Source organism: Patella vulgata, chromosome 2, assembly GCF_932274485.2.
Source record: "Patella vulgata chromosome 2, xgPatVulg1.2, whole genome shotgun sequence".
NCBI classification, from domain to species: domain Eukaryota; kingdom Metazoa; phylum Mollusca; class Gastropoda; family Patellidae; genus Patella; species Patella vulgata.
The window spans coordinates 11,604,935-11,625,018 of record NC_065880.2 but is presented as its reverse complement, the minus strand read 5'-3'; the positions used below and the strand labels follow the sequence as shown (position 1 = coordinate 11,625,018).

General features: G+C 35.1%; 1 protein-coding gene across 2 annotated transcripts in view; it reads left to right on the top strand.

Moving 5' to 3' along the window:
• The window catches only part of LOC126809712 (telomerase protein component 1), a 37,539-nt gene extending 20,794 nt beyond the window's left edge, over positions 1–16,745 (top strand). The window contains exons 12-19 of one of the 2 annotated variants that reach the window (XM_050534451.2): positions 790–895; positions 2,454–2,569; positions 2,809–3,012; positions 5,048–5,260; positions 6,189–6,389; positions 6,894–7,042; positions 8,880–8,952; positions 12,935–16,745. In XM_050534451.2, coding sequence (XP_050390408.2) covers positions 790–895; positions 2,454–2,569; positions 2,809–3,012; positions 5,048–5,260; positions 6,189–6,389; positions 6,894–7,042; positions 8,880–8,952; positions 12,935–13,285 — 1,413 coding nt within the window. In that variant the 3' untranslated portion in view covers positions 13,286–16,745. Of the gene's footprint in view, positions 1–789; positions 896–2,453; positions 2,570–2,808; positions 3,013–5,047; positions 5,261–6,188; positions 6,390–6,893; positions 7,043–8,879; positions 8,953–9,757; positions 10,444–12,934 lie in introns of those variants that run through there. The other variant, XM_050534452.2, reaches the window with a different exon arrangement.
• Positions 16,746–20,084: the final 3,339 nt, after the last annotated feature.

The window sequence follows — 20,084 nt, the reverse complement described above, 5'->3', positions numbered from 1 at the left end:
TTACTTTTTAGTACAACTGCTCAGATCTTCGTGTAGTTTAGGCCATCAAAAGTATAAAAAACGAAATGAAATATAGATCTGTATTTTAATCAGTTTGGTATAGACTTTTATGTTACTCAGTTTATTCATAACATTAAAGATGAATTATGTAAGATTTAGATAAAGAACCGACTGTTTGCACTACAAAAATAGATAATGAAAAAGGAATATATTGAAAATTTCACTCAAATTACTTCATTCTGAGCAGAGTTATGAATATAAAATGGTGGTCAGGTTTCAACCCGTTGTATCATAAGGTCTGTTATTGAGTCAACTGGCGTGGTTTCTGTTCCCCAGTCTATACAACCTCGTGGGTTTTCTCTGGGTCCTCCATTTTCCTCCCACTGCTAAAGATCCCTATACGCAAGTGAATTATTGAAATAAAATTCAACCATATGTTAGTCCCGAAATGATCTAGTTTGTGTCCAGTGGACATTGAAATCTCTCTCTCTCCCTCTCTCTCTCTCTCTCTCTCTCTCGCTCTCTCTCGCTCTGAATGTGTAGTTGTATATAGATATTGAATAAATTTTTAGCCCCAGTGAAATAAACTGATTTGGCCCATAATGCAGCAAGTAGTTCTTATTTCAAATACATATCTTTATTTATTGTTGTCGCTTTCTCAATCATACAAAGGCAGCTTATTGTTCTTATTTCATATATACATATATAAATTGTCTGTTATCATGTTGTAACCTCTACTTGAAGAATGAATAAATAATAGATAAATAAATACTTTGACTATATTTTCAGGAGGGTTTTGATGTTTTTTATCATTTTTGTGGTGGAACTAATTTGAGTCGTCAGTCTAGTAACTTGATACAAAGATTACTCCACTATCTGGATATACCACCTAAGGGTAATTGTTATTCTTTCATTGAGAATATGAGACAAAATTGTTTTTACAACCCCACATTGAAATATGGTCGTATATTGTCATCGCCCCCGTCAAACTGAGGCCATCAGACAAAAAAGCCTATTGATTTTCAACGATTTTTTGTAATTACTGCCAGAGTTATGGCCCTTGATCACTTCGAAAAATCTTGTGGATGCTTTAGAGACCATAGTTTTCATCTGATTGATTTTATATTTATATACTGTGTTTATGCCTATATATAATCATTTCGATTGACTTTAGATTGATACACAGAGTTAAAGTTCTTGAGACAAACAAGTATATTGATTTTCAATGATTTTTAATAACTTGAACAGCTAAATCCATGGTACTAAATATTTTGTATATGAAATGTTAGCATGGGCCAAACAAATTCTAATGATTTTCTGATAATTACTTAATGAGTTACTCTTAATCTGATTTGAGTGCATCATTACCGACAAAAGTAAAAATATGCGACAACTCTTGTTGATTTCTCGGCCGATTTAGCTTCTGTGGGCGTATGTTTCGTTGCCTGGCAACCTATCTTTATAACTTTCAAGAAAACTTTAACCGCTACTTGCCATTGTTGCTGATCGTCCATAACAGTAATTGAAATATCACAATGTTTTACAATTCATTGTGAATTTGCATGTTACATTTATGATCTTGTTCTCTTCATTTCTGGTGTTGAACATTGCTAAAGTGTAACTATGTCACAAGAAAATATTATTTAGAGAAATTATGAATGAAGTTACATGCATGTCACCTGAGATCACAATATTTTGGAGTTTGAACTGGGCCAGCAATGAATGTGGTTGCATATAGTAGCGGAATGAAACTTAGTGGAGATTAGATGATCTTGTGAACGGTGTTGTTAGAAGCATGTTTCACAGAGTACTACTTTGGTTGTCAATTGCTCATATGAGAGCAAAGACCACTATCAGATTAAAATATAGATCTATATTTCGTTTTGATTTTTTATACTTTCGATGGAAGTTTGTGTCAGGGGTAATACGAGCGGCTTTTGACCCTATGACGTCAGACATTGATTAATCAATCAGCGTTGATGTTTCTAGTGGAATTCCCACATTTCCATGCACCACACGCTAATTAAAGTAAAACAAAATTTTGAACTATAAAGGGGGGTTGGATGGCCGAATGGTTAGCACGTGCGTGCTGTATCATAGGACCTGTCATTGAATCGACTGGCGTGGTTTCGAATCCCCGTATGTACGCGACAAGGAGTAGGGTCGCCTGTCCAACCTCGTGGGTTTTCTCCGGGTCCTCCGGTTTCCTCCCACTGCTAAAGACCCCCTATGTGCAAGCGAATTATTGAAATAAAATCAAAAACCATATGTTAGTCCCGAAATGACCTAGTTTGTGTCGAGTGGACGTTAAATCCCATTTCTCTCTCTCTCTCTTGAACTATAAAAACAAAACGAAATACGATCTGTGTTTTAATCAGATTGGCAAAGATCACTAAAAATTGTTTTATATATGTGTAGCAATGTATCATGTTTTTTTTTTTTATTTTGTCCAGCTAAAGCAGAGGAAAATGAAGAGGAAACTAAACCATTAAATTTACTTAAAGATGCCTTTGAAGAGATTCGTAAATCAAAAAGAAAAATTATTATTGTATTTGATGCTGTTAATGAGGTAAGGAATATTCAAAATTAAAAGTCCTTTATGTAGGTTATGACAGTACATTTGCAAAGTTGAAATATAGGTTTATCTCCAAAAGATCTCAGTTCCTTCTGATGTTGGCATGTATCAGTTTGAAACTTCCTGGATGGTGACCCCTGATTGTATGGAAAATCACGTTTTTAGTTTGTTGACACTCTAATGTTATATCATTTGTTAATTTGAGAAATTGATTTTCTTTATTCCTTTAACAGTTAACAAGTATGGCACTGAATAATCATTTATCTTGGTTGCCACCGACAACACCTTGTAATGTCCGCTGTATTGTCAGCTGTAATCAACATGCACCGTCTCTAGCCAGACTTGCTGAACATCCATGTTACTGGTTTCAGTTGGCAGACCTAGGTGAAAATAATTTAAAGGCATTGGCTGTTAGTTATCTTGGTACTTTTAATAAGGTTTGTACCGTGATTCATTCCTTAATTGCTTTATTTCTCTTTTTTTATACGCCCACATTTTCATGTGGACGTATTTTGTCGTCGCCCCCTTCCGTCCGTCCGTCCACAATTGTTTGTGAACAGTCTACAGGTCACAATTTTTATCCGACTTCAATGAAACTTGAAATAAAGGTTTATCACCCTAAGATCTCGGTTCCTTTCGATATTGGCATGTATCGGACTGTAACTTCATGGATTATGGCCTCTGATTGCACGAAAAATCACGTTTTTAGCTTGTGAACACTGTAGAGGTCACAATTTTTATCCGATTTGGTTTAAATTTGAAACGTTTAGAGGTCACAATTTTTATCCGATTTTGTTGAAACTGAGTTCGAATTTCGTGAAAATCAGCCCAAAACTGACAGACAAAGTGGCCGCCCTTCGTTCTCAAATTCACGCATATCGGATTATGGCCCTTGATTGAACGAAAAATCGTGTTTTTAGCTTGTGGTCCTTGTAGAGGTCATAATTTTTATCTGATTGAAAAAAAATGTGTGAATATATCACAATTACACACTAAGATCATGGATCCTTTTGATAATCGCAGATACCCAAACTTAACTTCCTGGATTATGGCCCCTGCATTTACGAAAAATGGCATTTTTAGCTTGCAGATTCTCTAGAGGTCACATTTTTTTTTTTCCGATTATAAAAAACGTTTAAATATTTCACCATTCCACCATTTTGAAGGTTTAATTCGAATTTCGGGAAAATCGAAATAAAACTGCCCAACAAAATGGCCGCTCTTTGTACGCAAATTGTGTAAAAGTATGCAATACGAAGGTTGTCGACCCTCTTAGAGGTCACAATTTTTGTCTGATTCTGATGAAACTTAAAACATATCTTTATATCCCAAAGATCTCAGTCCCTTTTGATATTTGCACATTTAAGACCATAACTTTCTGGATTATTGCCCCTGATTGTACAAAAAATCCTGTTTGTTATTAGCTTGTTCTCTATCCATCTCTTGCAAAATATGAGCGTAACCTGCCTGGCAGCTTCGTGTTTAATTTGACAAATCCAGACCTTTTCACCAAGAAGTTCTAGCAGTAATTTTTATAATCTAAGATTAAAGTCCTGATGTACCAGTTTAGCACTATAAAATCACTTGCAAATTCCAATTTTGTGAAAGATGAATCTCTAATAGGAACATAGGTCCAAAAATGGTTCAATTCCGTTCATTACTTACAAAGATATGTAGAATTGAAATTTCATCAATTTATGCTGCTTCTCTACGTAATAAGCCTGCCATCATTTTGTTGTCTTCTAAAGTTATTGATAGACCTGTTTTACATATAAATCTGATTGAATCACAGCTGGAACAATATTTTGATGGGTTTTTTTTATTTTTGTTTTCTTATTTAAATGTTAAATAATCAATCTGGGTACATATTAGCGTGGATTAAGCCGTGAGAAATTTGATATTCTAGTTACAAATGCAAATGGTGCATCGTTATTTCAATACAAAAATTTCATACTTGCACATAAAAAGACAAAAGGTTCCAATTGGGTCAGATTTCTTGTGTTTGATTTACTGGAACAGATATGTTTTTCCATTGAACATTTTATATCCATAGATTCAAACAAAAAACGAAATAAAACAGAGTTTAACGTCCTACTGTTCTGCTCCGAACTGGGCTAATGCAGACAGGCATACGCCATACAGTGTGCTATGAGGGAAATTTTGCCCAGGCAGCGGCACTATGGCCTACTCTTACATCAAATTCCAACTGTCAAGGGATCTTTTACATGCACGCCAATGAGTACACGGGACCTCAGTTTTTCGTCCCATCCGAATGACTAGACAACTGTCCTTGTCAGGCCCTCCGTCCTGCACCACTGACAAAGGAAAACCATATCAGAAAATCCCGATGAACTTTTTCGGCTAATGTGGGGATAGAACACACAACCTCAAGGCTATCGAGCCAGCATCTTAACCACTTATCCTCTGTTGCTTCCCTAACAGAAAACATTTACCGTATTGTTATCTTTACAGAGATTAGATGAAGAACAGTTAGATTTATTAGTTAATGGTACAGGCGTAGATAATCCTTTGTGGATCCGACTGATGTGTGAAGAACTACGCGTGTTTGGTGACTTCAGAAATCTAACTAGTAAAATAAGAGATTTGCCTAAATCTCTGGATGAATTATTTAGTACTATATTTACACGACTTTTAGCGGAAGATAGCACTGGTTGTATTAAAAAGGCAAGACAAATATTTTTATATTTAAAGGACAATATTGGTGTAATGCAGTCATTATCACATATTTGATAGAACTGGTTCAACACGTTCTAAATATAATTTTAACTCATAGATCATTGCTACGATAGATGGGTAATGGAGCTTTTAAAAACGAAAGTGACGAAAGCAAAAGGAAAACACAAATTATCCCTTCATAAAACGGACTGAAGTGTCAAGTGATAACAGGCGATTTTTCTGCTCACTAATAATTCCTTCAAAGACCAAACGTTGTCATATGAGACTGTAAGAGGATATCTGACAGTTTATAAAAAATAATTGACTGTCAGTAGATAAAAGAAAACGAAAAAAATAGAAAAAGTAAGTCTGTATATTACCATGTTTTTTTAAAGTATAGAATGGAAAAAAAACACGAATGTACGGACTATTTCTATTTTAATTGTAATGTGTGTTTATTTATTCTATATTTCAGACTCTATGTCTTATTGATATATATAATGTGGTATACTGTTAGCTGATATAATGTATTCTATATTTCAGACTCTATGTCTTATAGCTATATCTTACTGTGGATTACCTTAGCTGATATAATTTATTCTATATTTCAGACTTTATGTCTTATTGCTATATCTTACTGTGGATTACCATTAGCTGATATAATGTATTCTATATTTCAGACTTTATATATAATGTGTGTTATTTTATTCTATATTTCAGACTCTATGTCTTATAGCTATATCTTACTGTGGATTACCATTAGCTGATATAATGTGTTCTATATTTCAGACTTTATATATAATGTGTGTTATTTTATTCTATATTTCAGACTCTATGTCTTATAGCTATATCTTACTGTGGATTACCTTAGCTGATATAATGTATTCTATATTTCAGACTCTATATATAATGTGTGTTATTTTGTTCTATATTTCAGACTCTATGTCTTATAGCTATATCTTACTGTGGGTTACCATTAGCTGATATAATGAAGATATTAGGAGATGTTGTTAAAAATGAAATTATATTAATACCAAGGTTACACTGGGCTCAAGCCAGACGTCATTTAAAACCTTATATTAGAACTATTGGTTATCCTAATGATATTCTTACTTTTTCTCATGAATACTTGTGGAAGGTAAGTTTTATAATAAATGTATATCCACTGAAACCGAAAATTGAATGAAGGCCAATAATTTGTTTTAAAATGAAAAGTTCCACTCTTCCAATTTTATTGGAATGGATAAAACAGACATACATTTTTAGCCTGAATTTTTATAGATACCGTATTATTTTAGTTGTCGTCGGCGACAAGTAGATTTTTTTTCTACTTGTCCATTGAAAATGTTACTTGGATTCGACAAGTAGACAAGCGTTATTTCGACCCCTGATCACATGCCAAGAACTCTCCGTAACACACCATTTCATTGGCTAATCTCTCACATCAACTAGAACGCATATTATATAACAACTCTTCTGGATCCAAGTGTAGTAAAGAGAAGTAAAATAAAATTTTGAACTATAAAAAATGAAACGAAATAGGATCTGTGTTTTAATCAGATTACTCTTCTTGATAAAGAGAAGTTTATTGATAATAAACAGTTAATATAGAGTGATGACAATGATTTTACTCTGATTTTAGGCAGTGGAGAAGATCTTACTTACAAACAGAACAGAAGTTGTTAAAATGCATGTTTCTCTGGCTGATTATTTCCAGAATATATGTGAAAACCCTGAATTAAGATCCCAATGTGTACCATATCATTTACAATATGGTAACCTAGGACAAAGGTATTGATAAAAGTTTATTTTTAATCCCTTTATAACAGGGATGTCAATGTGGCCTGTGGAACAAATTTCGTCAAACTGACGTGTCGATAATTCTTAGAAACTAGCGATGGAAATCAGTTTTATACGCCCACATTTAAATGTGGTCGTATATTGTCGTCGCCGCGGTCCGGCGTCCACAATTGCTTGTGGACGCTCTAGAGGCTAAAGTTAATATCCGATTGACTTTAAATTTATACACAGTGTTTAAGATCATGAGACAAAGAAGCCTATTGATTTTCAGCAATTTCCGATAATTACTGCCTGCGTTATGGCCCTTGATCACTTCAAAAAATCTTGGGGACGCTCTAGAGGCCAAAGTTAATATCCGATTGATCTTAAATTTATACACAGTGTTTAAGGTCATGAGACGAAGAAGCCTATTGATTTTCAGCGATTTCCGATAATTACTACCAGAGTTATGGCCCTTGATCACTTCAAAAAATCTTGTGGACGCTCTAAAAGCCAAAGTTGATATCCGATTGACTTTAAATTAATACACAGTGTTTAAGGTCATAAGACGAAGAAGCCTATTGATTTTTAGCAATTTCCGATAATTACTGTCAGAGTAATGGCCCTTGATCACTTCAAAAAATCTTGTGGACGCTCTAGAGGCCAAAGTTAATATCCAATTGACCTTAAATTTATACACAGTGTTTAGGATCATGAGACGAAGAATCCTATTGATTTTCAACGATTTCTGCCAAAGTTATGGCCCTTGATCACTTTGCAAAATCTTGTGACGCTCTAAAGGCTAAAGTTATCACCCGATTGACTTCAGATTGATACACAGAGTTTAAGATCTTGAGAGGAACAAGTATATTGATTTTCAATGAATTTTTATGACTTGGAACAGCTAAATCCACGATATTAAAAGTTTTGTATACAAAACGTTAGCATGGGGTAGAACTTTATAAAAACCAAACAAATTCTAATGGTTTTCTCAGTTGTTGCTCTTAATCAGATTTTAGTGTATTATAAATGTTTCATTACCGAAAAAAGTAAAAATATGCGACAACTCTTGTTGACTGCCCGGACGATTTAGCTGCTGTGGGCGTATGTTTCGTTGCCTGGCAACCTATCTTTATTGTTTCTGGTTTCATTAGACATGTAAGTTGTATGTAATGCAAGAGAACTTTGTTTTCAATATTATATCTTGGCAATTTGGAAACCAGTCTAAAAAAATTACCTGTGTCAAGGACATTTGGCTTTTGTTTTAGAATTCAGTAAAGTTCAAGGACATTTGACTTTATCTTGATATTTTTGTATATCTCTGGCCCACTTGATGTAAAATTTTAGTTCATGTGGCCCCTGAATCGAAATAAGTTTGTCATCTCTGCTGTAGAATGTTGTCTATGTATATTTATATAACGCCTGACTACCACTATCACAAATTCAAAAGCTGAAATGAAATGAAATAAAATGGGGTTTAACGTCCTACTGTTCTGCTCCGACCGGGCTAATGAAGACGGTATATGCCATACAGTGAATGAAATTTGCCCAGGCAGCAGCACTATGGCCTACTCTTATATCAAATTCCAACTGCCAAGGGATCTTTTACGTGCACGCCAATGTATACACGGGACCTCGGTTTTTCATCCCATCCGAACGACTAGACAGCTGTCCTTGTCAGGCCCTCCTCCGTCATGCACCACTGAAAATTCAAAAGCTATAATGCATGGAGATTATAAACAATAGTAATCACGTGTGCAATTAATAGACAGATTTGAATAAAAATAGAATTGATAGATGTTTTACAGTAGAATATTGTTAAAATCATCACTAATTCTTATTTATACAGATTGGTAGATTTTCTCCGTACTGATGTTGATGCAGCAAGATTACCTGATTTTGTTCGCAGTAACTATTTACAGGTATGTAGAATATATTTTCTTTCCACCATTAATCTGACGCCTTCTTTTACTTCACACTTACTTTGCTTCCTGCTTTTTCTTTACTAAAGCTTATATTGGTCTTTCCAATCTGATTAAAATACAGATCCAATTTCGTTTCGTTTTTTTATAGTTCCAATTTCGTTTTACTTGTCATTACTACACTAGGATCAGGAAGAGTTGTTATATAACCTGCGTTCTGGATAGCGTGAGGGATTAGCCAAGGAAACAGCGAGTTCTTGGCTTGTGATGCAAGGAACTATGTGTAAGCCACTAGAAATGTCAGCGCTGATTGATTAATCAATGTCTGACATCATAGGGTCAAAAGTCCCTTGAACGACCACTGACACGACCTTCCAGTACATCCGGTCAGATCTTCATTTAGTGTAGGCCATTGAAACGGTTTGTTACGGCGAGTTCTTCGCCTTTTTATGCACGGAACTGTGGGTAAATCACTAGAAACGTCAACGTTGATTGATTAATCAATGTCTAATGTCATAGGGTCAAAAGCCGCTCGTTTGACCCCTGACGTGAACTCCCACTAAAACTTGTCAGATCTTCATCATGTAGTGTAGGCCATCGAAAGTATAAAAAAGCAAAACGAAATATAGATCTGTATTTTATTCAGATTAATGCTTTTTCATATGTTTTGTTAGAATATATCTTGCATGTATATTTAGACCTAGAGAATGTGGGCGTATCCTGCCTGGCAGCCGCTGGTTCATATGTTTTAATAGAATATCTTGCATGTATATTTAGTCCTAGAGAATGTTTCTGTTTATTATAGGATTATCGATGCTGCAGTTTGGCATGTCCAGGTTCAGCAGAAGTCAAGATCTGTTATTTCTGTTCTTACGAAACCAGCAATTATAAACCAGATAGTTATTGGAGTTGGAGAGATACGTGTGTTATTTGTGGGGCATACGTTTATTTTCATCACAATAATAAAGCCAGAGCCTGTAGCTATCATTATTATGGTGCCCCAAAATGTTTTGTTTGTGAGAATATTGTGAGCCGCCGTGATCCCAGTGCTTCATTGTGTAATGATTGTGGATTTGGGCATCAGGGTTCAATATGTATTGTTATAGACCCTTAAAGATACATTAGTTAAGAGTTTAATAAAGAGTTGGTCATTGGTTTTATCTCTAGACGTAATATGTTCTTCAAGTTAGATTATCATCCCACCAAATAAATTTATATATTGAATCAATGAAATTGAGGTTTTTTTGGTTGACATCAAATCAAAGAGGTTTAGTTATATTTAATACTAAACATATATTATGCAAGAGCTAAATCTGCTTATTGCATGTCTTTCTTTAGGCCTGAAATGTTATATAAACTATTAATTAGACATTTATTAACATGAAAAGACCTTAACCAACTCTCGATGCCATCTTATGTGTTTGATTTTCACTGGATTTGAATCTGATCTGCTGCTCAACGCTCATTGGTGATTAAATGCAAAACTGTATAATCGAGGCTATGTTTTTTTTTTATATTACCAATGTTAGTAATGATGATTGAGGCTAGGCCTAAAATTCAATCACCAATATCACGTTTTTATTTTTTTTATCTTATCAACATGAGTAATGATATGGTTTTGTGCTGTTTTAAAATGGAATGCTATTACTCTTTAACTTATTCTTCCTGTGCCTGATATCACAGTTAACTACAAAAAATTTAACATAACGTCTCTAACCCTCTTCCCTACTGACAAATATCCAAATACCCAGGCGTGGAAATAACGGTCTTAGATGTACCTGACAAAATGTCAGGGCCTATTGAACTGTTACCAGACATTTTCAACTTAATGCCGGACATGTATTAATAATATCAATTAAAAAGACAAACCAGTGCCGGACAAAATGACAGGCTCCAGAGGTTTTGTGGCTGACAAAGCCTGAATCTGTGCCTGACGTTGTCTGTGACCGGTGCCTTATTTCCAGGCTTGTAAATTAGCATGACCAGATATATAAGGAGAAAACAATAATGTTCTTTTTAAATTTGTAATTAGCTCCTTTATTTATTGATATTTTTTCCTAATAGATAATATACTTATAATCAATAATTTACACATACTGGAATACAATGACGTTTTAAAATTGTCCATGTGATCCTCTTTTAGTCACGTGGACAATTTTAAAACACCATCGTAGACTCGATTGTCTACCTAGTGAAAATTAGTGAGTATTGCCACTAGTTGACGGAATCTAGAGTAGTGAACTTTGATCCCAATTATTTGATTCCAATCCGTTTCTCACCTTGGTATATCATATCTACTGAAAGAGAATCAGTTTCACACGAGTCATTTACCCCTGAGTTAGAAATCGGAATCAGACCAGTTATTTGATAATCACGCTTACGAACATGGGCTTCAGACTTTAGACATTATACTTAGTCATAGCTTAATGTAATATTTTCCAAGTTCCATGTGCCAGTGATTTATTATATTGAATATGTTTGTGCCAAAAAATCTATGTACCATACTAACATACAAATTGCATTTGTGTGAGTGTGATGGACATTGACCAGAATACGCCCCTGTTTCACTGTTGACATTTTTTCACTGTTGATGCAAGGGCACCAGTGGCATTTTCAACCAAGGGCCCCATTCAAGCTTAAACCAGCCCAGCATGTTATCATATTGTACAAAGCCATATTTATTGAAGGTTAACTGAATAGATATTATATCTGATGCATATATATAAAAGAATCCTGTATGACATGTGTTCACCTAATTTCATACTTTAATAAGGTTGATGGAGTATAATGATTTAACTAGTTTGAATTGGCATCTTCTATATGTAGATACATGGGTGATTGATATTCGGAAAATCCAAGCTATGTATAGTTATGGATTATATTTTGAGTATCTGATTAATAATTGAAAATCTATTTATTTCAATCCTTGTCTTTTAATTCAAATGTTTGTTTGATGTGATTGAATTTTAAGTACATATATATAGTTGAACATTATGTACATATTTATAACAAGATCTTTTGGCTATAAACCTATATCTAAAGTTTCGTCAAATTCAGATAAAAATTGTGACCTGTAAAGAGTCCACAAACAAAATCACTTTGATAAGTGTAGTCAAAGAAATCAGCTTATGTTGAACAGTGCTTTGATCATGAGAAAGGCCTCTAGGCCTACTAAATCCTGAACCTGATATGATATGATATGATATAATTGAACATTATGGACGTTTATATGTCAAACTTTCATTTAAACTTTTTTCATTAATCAGCATTAAAATACAGATGTGACCTCATCCTTTGATGTTGGCTTAAAATTATTTCAATTAATGGCACGGGTAATGTGCCAAGCGTATATTATTTATACTAGTTAAAATTTTAGACCCTTGTGACGTATTGCAAAGCACATGCGAATGTCTGTATTTTAAGGGGGGGGTTGGATGGCTGAATGGTTAGCGTGCGCGCGATTTATCATAAAGTCTGTCATTGAGTCGACTGGCGTGGTTTCGAATCCCCGGTTGTACGTGACAAGGAGTAGGGTCGCCTGTCCAACCTCGTGGGTTTTCTCCGGGTCCTCCGGTTTCCTCCCACTGCTAAAGACCCCTACGCGCAAACGAATTATTGAAATAAAATTAAACCATATGTTAGTCCCAAAATGACCTAGTTTGTGTCCAGTGGACGTTAAACCCCATTTCTATCTCTCTCTTTATTTTAAATTGTTTAATAGTCTTTAGCTTAAGACATTGCATAATATATTGAAACAACAACTCGTGGCTAACTTCACTCGTGTTGTTTCCGTATATTACTTAATATCTGGATCTCGATCATTAGTTGTTGATGATAATGTTAGGTCATGAATTAAATTATTATTTATTTGGTACTTTCATGAATTAAATTGTTATTTATTTGGTACTTTCATGAATTAAATTGTTATTTATTTGGTACTTTCATGAATTAAATTGTTATTTATTTGGTACTTTCATTATAGGCATTTAGATGTCCGAATATGGCAAAGCTTAACCTACCAAATAATAAAGAAGTCAAGTTCTGTGCATTTTGCTCAAGTAAACGAAGTAAGATGAAATCAGGTAGTTTTTGGACAGCTAAAGATAGTTGTATTATTTGTGGAGCTCATATATGGTCTCGTACGGACGTTCCGGGACGCACATGTGGTTTTCATGGGATGGGACTACCGAATACAACTAAGTGTTTCTCTTGTAACAATGTTATATGGGAGAAGCATCAAACATCAATGATGGCTGTGAAGGGATTTTTGTGTAATAATTGTGGATTTGGAGTGAAAGGTTCATTATGTTCTTTACTGGTTCCTAGAAATTAATAAAAAATTGTCTAAGATGTTCCCCGGTTGTATGTGACAAGGAATAGGGTCGCCTGTCCAACCTTGTGGATTTTCTCCGGGTCCTCCGGTTTCCTCCCACTGCTAAAGGCCCCTATGCGCAAGCAAATTATTAAAATAAAATGGAGCCATATGTTAGTCCCAAAATGACCTAGTTTGTGTTGAGTGGATGTTAAACTCCATTTCTCTCGCTCTCCTCAACCCAAAACCTTGTGAAGATGATTAAATCACCTCTCAATTCAACCAAAGTCTGTTTTTGTACTGCTGTTGTGCTGAGGTATTTAAATAATTAAATATAATAATTGTGATAATTAATATTATGCTCTGTATTAAAATAACTTTTAATATTTTCCATAAAGTATGACTTCAGATAAAGTAAGATAAGTGCATATGGCCATTTGTGCTACTGGTTTGATATCCAAATGTTATACATCCGTAATACAAAAGCCTTAGAAACTGAGCGGTTTATTTTACTGCTGATGGGTTACTTTGATACTTAATAAACCTAGTGAATATTATCCATAAAGTTGTTTGTTATAATACATGTATTTTAAGGTCCATGATTAAACATTAATATCAACACTCGTGGATAAAGTAAAAAAAACTCGGCAAAGCTTTGATTTGTTTATTTTATCGACTTGTGTTGATATTTAGTCTTAAATCAAACAAGACTTGTAAGAGATTTTCTGTTTATTGTTATATTTATGAGTATTATGTATATTGTATTGTTAAAGAAAGAAAATACGTTTTTTCTCTCAATTAGTGCTATTATACTGTTTTTATTTAGGCAGTGGCTATTGTTACGACGAGTCGTAAAAATAGTCCTCAGGCTATTGTTACGACGATGCTTTCACAGCCCTCCATCGGCGAAGTTAAAAACTGAATAGTCGTAAAAATAGTCCTAACCCTAACCCTAACCCTTCCCATCTCTTAATTGCTGCCTTCAGTTCTGAAAACGTTGAAAATACTGCTCCTTTTTCAAAGCATGTGTTGGGGAGATTGGCAGCCATTTTGGAATTCGTTCTAAACTTGGCTCAGACTGGTCGTAACAATAGCCACTTTGGTTTATTTAATATACCAATATTTTATATAGATGTATATTGTCAGGATCATCTGTTTTTCTCTTCACAATTGCAGAATTATTGTAGGAATTGTTTGTTTTGTCAGTGTTCTATTATGTTGGAAGGTTTTTGACCTATTAACTTTGTTCTTGTACACAGTTTATACTCTCTGGATCAAAATATACACATTATCAAAATATAAATCTTTTCCATCTTAATTTTATATTAAATTGTTTCTTGAAATGCTTCGAATACAATCTGATTAAAACACAGATCCTATTTCGTTTCGTTTTTGTATTGTTCCAAATTTTGTTTTTACTTGTCTTTACTACCCTACGATCTGGTGTTCTGGTTGATGTAAGGGCTTAGCCAATAAAATAGTCTGTGGGTATCCCACTAGAAACATCAATGCTGATTGGTTAATAAAATGTCTGATGTCATAGGGTCAAAAGTCACTCGTATGACCCCTGATGCGACCTCCCACTATAACCAGTTAGATTTTCATGTCGTTGAGGCCATCAAAATCATAAAAAAATAACAAAATGAGATATAGATCTGTATTTTATTCAGATTGCTTCAAATATGTATACCATTTGGAAACCCCAAAATATCCTTTATTTAATCTACCAGCAACAAGAAACCACCCATAAGCTCAATTATGTCAAGATATTACTTATATTTTTATTGACTTTCGTTTTTCTTTTACATGAAATATTCTATGAATCTAGTAGTTTTTGAAAGATATCATTGTTATTATATGTTACAGTGTTTATTCAAGTTTTTAAAGATATTGTCTTGTGATAATTATTGTTATTTTATCTCTATGCTCATAAATAAGTCATTGTCTACTTGCCAGTCATTAGATAGGATTGTACTAATGTTAGGTCCAGAAAGGTCATGATAATTTGTAGGTTTAATACGATCAGCATTCCAGTAGTTTCCTGCATACCGGTATTTGAATTTTTATATATATATATATATATATATAAAATGGTACTTGTATTGATGGCTTTTTTTTTTTCAATAGCCGACTTCTAATTTATACTTATATTCCATGAACAAGTTGTTTAAATGTAAAAGTAGTAAAAGTAGAGAATGGGACATCAGGGGCGGATCCAGGATTTTTAGAAAGGGGGTGCGTGCTGCCCCCACTTGGGAGTGTGAAGCCCTGCCCTCGGTGGCGGACTGATGGGCAATCAACCAAGTCACCAACCAGCTTGTTTCGGAGTAAATAATTATATCACACCTAAACTGACTGTTAATTCGTTTAGCAACATGAGCTTCGGTACCTACCTACCAGCTGAGGGGTGATAATTGGTTTGATGCAGCATTCCCTAAAAAATTGTTTGCCACCTCCAAAAATAGGGGGGGGGGGGGGTGCCACCTGGATCCGCGCCTGCACATCAAGTTTGTTTATACTAACTTTATACTGTTAACTTTACTTGTTGCTCATATTTTATTTTATTTTTTATCCAAAAGAAACTTTACCAAGATCTTTAGAAACTATTAAATCCAACCCAAATCATGCTGACATATTGCAAAGATGTGTAGAAAATAAAACTGTAACAGGATTTAAGTCCATGGACACATTAGCTATATATTTGGCTATAGGTTGCATCATTGAGTCAAGTGGCGTGGTGTCGATCCCCGCTTGTACGTGACAAGGAGTAGGATATTCCGTCCAAATTCTTGGGTTTTCTCCGGTTTCCTCCAACTGCTAAAAGAACCCTACATGCAAGCAGAGAGAGAGAGAGAAATGGGGTTTAACGTCCACTCGACACAAACTAGGTCATTTCGGGACTAACATGGTTTTAATTTTATTTCAATAATTTACTTGCGCATAGGGGTCTTTAGCAGTGGGAGGAAACCGGAGGACCCGGAGAAAACCCACGAGGTTGGACAGGCGACCCTACTCCTTGTCACGTACAACCGGTGATTCGAAACCACGCCAGTCGACTCAATGACAGACTTTATGATACAGCGCGCGCACGCTAACCATTCAGCCATCCAACCCCACCACATGCAAGCAAATTAATGAAATAAATTTGCTTATACGTGACAAGGAGTAGGGTCTCCCGTCCAAACTCGTGGGTTTACTCCGGTTTTCTCCAACTGCTAAAAGACCCCTACGCGCAGGCAAATTAATGAAATAAAATTGAACCATATGTTAGTCCCGAGATGACCTAGTTTCTGTCAAGTGGATGTTAAACCCCATTTCTCTCTCTTTCTACTTTTACTTTGTACAGATTTCAATTCTATTGTCCAAGGTTTGAAAGAGATTTATAATTTTTCTTGATCAAGTTTCTTTAGGATATTGTCGTATAATATACATAAAATTTATCAAATATTTTAAAAAAAATTATTTTGATAAAGAAATAAAAGATAAAAATTTGTATTATTTGCATTCAGAACAATTCTGACAAATCATTCAGAATTTATTTGTATCCGCAATCATTTTCATACGAGCGTATTATGTCGTCGCCCCTGTCGGTTTGTCCAGTCACAATTGTTTGTTGACTCTCTATAGGTCACAAATTTGATTGGATGAAATTTAAAGATTCGGGTGGGTTTGATTTTGGCACATATCGGACCGTAACTTCAAATATATCACTGTTACACCACCATATAATCACGGTTCAGTTCGAATTTCGTGAAAATCGGACTAAAACTTCCCTTCAAATAGCCGCCCCTTTTACGCAAGTAGTGTAAAAGCATGTAATACGTCATTCTCGGTATCCTGTTCTACTCCACTAACCCATGGATCCATTCATGAACTAAGACTAGTAATTATTTCCCCTTATTTTATGATGGACGAATGTACTGCGAGTTATAAATGGACAATTTTTCCCTTAATTTTTTTCTCCCCACTTCCAGACTTCCTGCATTTTTTGGTTGACTTTTTTGTCTAGAATTGGAGGAAATTGATCAAATTCAGGATAATACTGATGATTTTACAGTCAACATCAAGGCCCCGTAGCAAAAAATCTAAAGGTCAACCCCCTACAAAATTTGATGAGGAGATCGCCAAAAGTGTTCCCCGTTGTGCTTATAAAGATTGGAACCAACCGAATGTTGGGCAAAAAGCTACAACCTGTGATATAGCCATTTCACATTGAAGTCAATGGGCAAATAGTTGCTAGACTGAGACCTCATGTGGAACACACATAGCCAAATTATTGATAATTGAGCTATTTGTGTGCATGCCACTTCTTTGATATTAAATTTCTTGCAAACTTTCTCAGAATCCAACGTACAAGCTGGTGTATTGTGGTGAAGATCAAACAACGATGCTAAGACTGTTGTAATATGTTTTTGATTGGTTCGTAGAAACAACCTACGTGGCCAATGAAATCATCAAGGCCCCTAGTTCACAAAACATTCTCAGACTTCATTTAATAATTTACTTAAAGTTGTTTGTCGTATTTTACTTTATAAACTTTTAATTGTTTTACTGTATCAAATACATCAATAAGGAACTTTGTGCAAAGTTTTGTGTTTCTGGATCAAAGGTATTTCTCATAAACAGTGGTTGAAATGAGAGTAAATTCGTAACGTAAGTCTGAGAATGCCTTGTGAACTTGGAGCCTGGGCAGATAATGTGAATTCATAATTATCCCGTGAATAAACCCAGGGGTAAGTGGAGTAGAACAGAACGATACTACTGGGAACACCTAGGATGGTAGGTATAGGCGTACGGGGTGCCCCCCCCCCCCCATTTTGGGCACACAATTGTACTTTGTAAAAGTTGTATAAAAAAATATTGTGTTCTTGAATGTGTCCAATTTAACAGCGAATTTATTATTATTATGTAACATACTAAGAACCTAACTACATTTTTTGGGCACCAACCACCACCCATTCAAAAATTTCCCCGTACGCCTATGATGGTAGGTATATACTAAGGTTGTGGACCCTCTATGTGGTGGGCATCGGGCCGTCCGTTCTGCAGTTGACTTGTTGAGACACGTACATATGCAGTTAACTTACTATTGATTTGTTATTAGATATTATAAACTGAACAATCTTTGTCGGCAATGATAATTGTTCCCACAAATTGGCAAAAAAATCAAAAATGAGCTACGGGCAATATTATGCAAACATATGAAACGGAAATAAGAATGTCACAAACTATTTAAATGTAACATAACAATTTTCACATTGTAGTTCACTTCCCGTGGGTTTATTCTCGTAAGAAAAAAATTCAAAATGTCCGGCATTAACCACGATTGCAAACCCGCCCCCTTTTAAGCTTACTGTATCCGCCAATGGAAATAGTTATAGAAACTGTTGCTGAACATTAAGTTATATTTATAGCACGGCTTTCATGAGTTAACAGGTTTAACCAGTGGCCGTAGACCGAGGTGTTAAACCTGTTAAATGATGAAGCGTGCTATAAATGACTTGTAACATTGACAACTGCTCAACATGCTTATTGTTATTGCACAGAAAACCCACCCTACTTCTCTATATGATTTCTAAAACTAGTGTAAACCAGCCAAAGTGTGCAATAACATTGAACATGTCTAGTTATTGCACGATTAAGCTCCACCAATCTACTAGAGAGTAAACAATCTACTTATTCAATGAAAAGAACAAAGGAAGATTCCCGTCCATGTTACAAATACTTTCAATTCTTAAAAAAACCTTTCAACCAGATGAGAAACCTTGTTGAATTGCCTCTTCAACAATATGCATGTCATGACCAATCAGTTACTGGGCTATTTCCGAAATCGCCCAAATTTAATGGGCCATATCTCAGGAACCGTTACCCCGATCAAGCTGATATTTGGAACGTGGTTCATTGCAGCCAAAATAAGCATACAAACCAAATGTCAGTCAAGTCTAAAAAATAGTGCCAACTGCAGATTTCGTCAAGGTCATGAGATGAAAACAGACCACAGGACACGTGATTGTTGTGGGTTAGGGCTAGCTCGAGCCATGTTTATATCTCGTGACCTTTGACCTGCAGTTGCATTAAAGGAGCTAAGTCACTAATATTCAGGATCTAGAAATTGACACAAATGGGTCCCAATGCATATAATAATGTAATATGAATGTATATAAATTGATTTACATTCAATCGTTTCTGTTTTTACTGTAATTTCTAATCAGTTATGTTAGGCGAAATACGCCAGAATGACCATCTCTACATCGGTAGTATTTATTGCGCATCCTCTCCAGATAAGAATATGTGGTCACCGTTTGACATGACTTGTGGAATATGTCTAGCCTCGTTCTTCGAGTCCGTTGTTACAGATGGCGCTGAAACGCACTATGGTACACGATTCGTGTACCAATGGTAAAATGTTTATTTTGTATTATATATTGGATATCCGAAGCCCCTTTTTTCCCGGTAAAATCACAACATAATGTCGATTTAAACTTACAAATAATTCGTGTTTTCAATGTTGAAAACTTTGGATAATAGCTCCTTTAATTTTTTGACCTAACCCCCAAATGTCATCAAATTTTTTGGGGGATACAGTTTCATCTTATTGGGTGATTTAACAGGGAATGACCCCATTACCGAAAGTAAATAATTGGATACACAACTATTGTAATTACTTAGTCATTTATATAGTATATATTCTGTTGTCCTTCACATTCGACAGGCCTGTTGTCAGGTATATTGCCACTGGCCATGTTCGCATGTACATTTGGAGAGAGGGAGCCTCGGTGGGTTATGACGCAGGCTCGCTAGCCTGAAGGTCGCGTGTTCG